We start from the raw sequence: 4,496 nt of genomic DNA, 5'->3' as shown, positions 1-4,496 counted from the left end.
AGTGAAAGATCCAAAAATCCAAAAATCTCTTTCTAGTTTTACGCTGCTTTTCATCATTACCTTCGCTCCCCACGCACGTATATACTCCAACTGAGAAAAGGACATTTCGTTTATTATCCCCGTAGTGTTTCTGGGTAATGAAGTACAATGTACACTTTTAAGAGGAAGCATTTTGTAGCTGCAGTTTGAAAATAAAACTTTAAATGATGCACATAGAGAAATTGGACTGTTGCAACAACAACTTAATTCTAAGATTCACCTGTACAGGAATTAAAAATACACTAGAAATATGAATTACCTTTGCCCACCTCACTGCCAACGTTTAGCCATGACTCCTCACTGATACCTTTTTAATTTCTTTTCATGCTCTCCTCTCTTGTGACAGTCTGACCTTCATTTTCATGCATCTAAAACTGTAGCTTTTTGGAAGAAAATGCCCCATACTGCACATGGTCTCACAGATAAGAGCGCTAATTAACACCAATGACGCTAAAGAAAACAAGGCTTGTTAAGAGACGAGGTTAACGGCACCTTGCAGGCTCTGACAGCGTGGTAATTAACAAAAGCAGTGGAGAAAACTCTCGAGGCCAGACGAGGCACACGATCAGCTGACCGTGGTTTATCTTCAGCTCAGTGTCAGCTGACCTGTCTACCTGTCAGCAGGTAGCTGCAGAGGTCAGGCTCCTTTTTAAAAGAAATTAAACTCTTCAGGAGTTGTTTTTCGTCTTTTTAGTAGTTTCTATCAAAGTTTGACAGACTTTTATTGTTGTAATACCAGTGGTTCTCATTTATATCTGGTAAGCTCAATAATAGAAACACCTTTGTGTAAAGCAGTACAAATCAACTGCAGCACAAACTATTGCCTCCAAAATGATCCTTGTTAAATAAACACCGTTTGCACGCCCGACAACATCTGGGAATGCTCAGACAAATACCAGGTTTGCTCGCCTCATGTAACGGCCCTTTCCTGGTTTCTCCTCCATTCTCTTGAGACTGTACTGAGAGACACTGCAAACATTTTTGCAACAGCAAGTGCGCAATCCTGGAGGAGCTGGACTACCTGTGCAAACTGAATGGGCTGCAGGTACCACCCCCATGCTACCAGTGGTGACAAGGACACTCACAAAATGCAAAACTAGAGAACAATCAGTCAATGTACGTATGCAGTTGTAGCCATTGTCATTGCCTCGTGACATGTACAGTGAGCTAAGAAGTTTATTATTTGAGGCAAGAAGTAAAAAACGAGAAATAAAAAACAGTTAGACATCTCGTTTGTTTTGGTTGTCTGAAGTAAGGAGACCATTCCAGGACATTTTTGTTAAATAAATTAGGTTTTGAAGTGTTGTCTTCTGTGGATCTGTACATCTCAATTTGTTATGTGATCTTTCCTGTTGTTTACTTTTGGACCAGATAATTAATCAAGCACCTCAAATAGTGTTGTTTTTTGCAGTGCACAGAAAACTAGAAGAAAGGTGATGTCATGGAAAAATTAGGGAAAAAATCAGTCAGTGTCACTGACACACATGTATTAAGAGATAGAAACTGAACTGTCAGAGCGGGAGATGAACTTTGAGATTAGATTTAATAACTCCCATCTTCAACAGGATCCAGAATCATTTTCTGTCTATTTTGTGACTTTATAAATAGTAAACCATTTTCCTCATCACATCCACACAGCAACAAACAACATGATTTCAGGAATAAAGAAAACATTTTTTGGACAACCACTTATTTATGTTATGTGCTTTTCACCATCTCAAGGTCCCAATGGTGTGAAGAAAAAAAACAAAACAAAAATAATTATGGTGGAAATTTTTGATTAAAGTACGACAAACATCAACATGCACTGCTGTATTTCAGGTTGTTGTATTTTGTGACAAACTGCATCTGAATGCTAAGATTTCATTTGACTGCTGGAGAAAAATCATTGTTTCCTCTGTCCAAGCCCTCCTTCAGCTCCGCAGCTTTGTCCCAGAGCCAGCAGAGATTTGGCGAGATGTGAGGCGTTATTTAACATGGCTGATGCCAAAGTACCTCGAATACAGTAACAGACAGGCAGGCAGATAGACAGACAGCCCAAGGGCACTGTTGGGAACAAAAAAACTCAGCATTTCATTGTGTGAAGAACCCACAAATCTCCTATATTTGTGGCTCATATCTATTATATTTTTTCTAATTACCATCCTCTGTTAATGCCGTAATTATTCCAAGTGTCACAACATTAGTCAACTTTAATTGGAGTGTAATGAGGCAATAGATGGAGCCGAAACACAGAACAAGCGAAATTATAGTTTTGACTGTTTGCACAAAGGAGGCCTTCCCTCTTTTGATAATTATGTCAAAAGTGAGGGGAAAGCGATTAATCTGAATTCAGTCCCAATCAGATACTCGGGTAGGTTGGAGTAACAAAGGTTTAGAGTTTTGAAGTTCATTTACAAGCCTTCTCTGAACCTCACAGTGATAAAATATGAACAAACCTTGACTTGTCTATTGCTCACACTTTTTTTTTTTTTAAATATTTAAAACGTTCAAAAAAATCTACTAAACCTCTACAGTGACCGCCTGATCGACTCTTTGAGGATTTTCTTCAACAAGTGTATTATCTCTCAGTTGTTCTGTAGATTATTTAAATGCTCACTTGATTGTCAGCATGTGAATGCGAGCGGTTGCGAGGGAGGCTGGTTTTACACTCTCTGGAGGGCAAAAAGGCTAGTGTTAATCATGACGGAGCAGAGCGAGAGGAATTAAAACTAATGAAGCCCTGAGAGACCAGCCTGTCTTTGTCTCTCTTGGCTGTTGACTGTTACCATCACTGAGGATTTATCTGTCTGTTTGACAGTCTTTCTCAAACCTACAAGGAGGGGTTTGGCGAGTGTCGGTGGTGCACACAATATCACGAACATCTTTTCGATCCTAGAAGAATCTTTGTACAATACAAAACCTAACTCTTATGGCATGCAATGTTCAGGTTTGGATGAGTCTTTCAGGATTTTTAAGCCTAAAATATCTTAACTGAAGCAGAGTTTGAAGCATGGCCTGTCCGTCAAAGGAATATGCCGTCAATGCACACTTGATGTATAGTGTGTGTAAATTGGCGTTCTAGTTCATCGCAAAGCTGTTGGATGGGGTTGAGGTCAGAACTCTGTGCAGACCAGATAAGTTCTTCCACAACAAACTGGGTAAACCATTTCTTTATGGAGCTAGATTTGTGCACGGGCTTGTTGCCCTGTTGAAACAGGAAAGACACTTAAATTAATATTTTCAATATTTTGGAAAATTAAGAGGCAAAGAGAACAGGGGAGAAAATGCCTGTCAGCACCTCTAGAGTTGACAGAGAAATCCGAGTGCCTTTAAGAACTCATCAAAAGTAGTTGGGAAGAATCTGGTGACCACTGTTTGACATTTAATCATTCAGCAACGATCTGTGCCTTGAAACGCATAAGGGTTGTGCAATGTTATCATGTATGGTATTTAAATAGTATTTATTCTCCACAGCTCACTTGTGCAATGGGGCATTCCACAAACACTTGCAGGACCTGTTCGTCCCCCTGGTGGTGCGCTACATCGACCTGATGGAGTCATCCATCGCCCAGTCCATCCACCGCGGCTTCGAGCAGGAGACCTGGCAGTCTGTCAAGTAAGAGTCCAGTGCTAGCTCTTTATTTGTGAGAATTCCTGTATTCTCTGTACCCTCAAAACTGTTTTCTTTTTTATTCTGATCATTTAAATTGAAGGTTTTTTAAACATCTAAGTTGCATACTTCTATATTTCAACATGTAGTTAGGATCAGTTAGGTCATTTAAATATTGGGTTATTGTTTGTACATTTGTGCATTAAAATCTCTTAAATTGTCTTCCCCTCATTTTGAGCGGCCTAGAACAAATCGGTGTCTTTTTGCCTCTGTTCTTATCTTCATGCGATTATGTTTTAACACATGCTATTTGACACCCGTAACACTCACCAGACATGAAATACATATACTTTAGATGTGGTAGTCAAGGTACGATAGCTGGGATGTGCCTATCTGGGGTGAATGTAATAAAGTTCCTGTTTTTCTGGAGAATGTATCATCAGTTCGAGCTGATGCTTTGAATACACAGCCCCTTTGTGTTGTGTTATCAAGCTCCTGGTGTAAGTGATGGGTCATTTAATAATAATAATAATAATAATCCTTATTTGTAGAGCACTTTTCAAAAACAAGTTACAAAGTGCTTTAACAAGTGTAAAGAATAATACAAAAAAAAAAAAAGATAAGAGCATGAAAATTTAATATAAAATTAGTAAAATACAATAAAATAAAAGGGATAAAATAAAGTCAAATAAGATCGGGAAAAGCTCTCCTATAAAAGTATGTTTTAAGAAGGGACTTAAAAGAGTTCACTGACTCAGCCGACCTGATTTCCTCGGGCAGGCTGTTCCAGAGCCTCGGGGCCCTGACAGCAAACGCTCTGTCCCCTTTAGTTTTCAGTCGAGACTCTGGAACAGACAACAGACCT

At 39.2% G+C, this 4,496-nt stretch overlaps 1 protein-coding gene across 2 annotated transcripts in view; it reads left to right on the top strand.

The window, feature by feature from the left end:
- cadps2 (Ca++-dependent secretion activator 2) overlaps window positions 1–4,496 on the top strand; it is a 309,850-nt gene that overhangs the window by 264,971 nt on the left and 40,383 nt on the right. For both annotated transcript variants that reach the window (XM_046036641.1, XM_046036640.1), the window contains exon 19: window positions 3,496–3,637. In XM_046036641.1, coding sequence (XP_045892597.1) covers window positions 3,496–3,637 — 142 coding nt within the window. The remainder of the gene's footprint in view (window positions 1–3,495; window positions 3,638–4,496) is intronic.

This window comes from Micropterus dolomieu, linkage group LG22, assembly GCF_021292245.1.
Source record: "Micropterus dolomieu isolate WLL.071019.BEF.003 ecotype Adirondacks linkage group LG22, ASM2129224v1, whole genome shotgun sequence".
NCBI classification, from domain to species: domain Eukaryota; kingdom Metazoa; phylum Chordata; class Actinopteri; order Centrarchiformes; family Centrarchidae; genus Micropterus; species Micropterus dolomieu.
The sequence above is the reverse complement of the archived record's forward strand: the minus strand, read 5'-3'. Positions and strand labels throughout refer to the sequence as shown.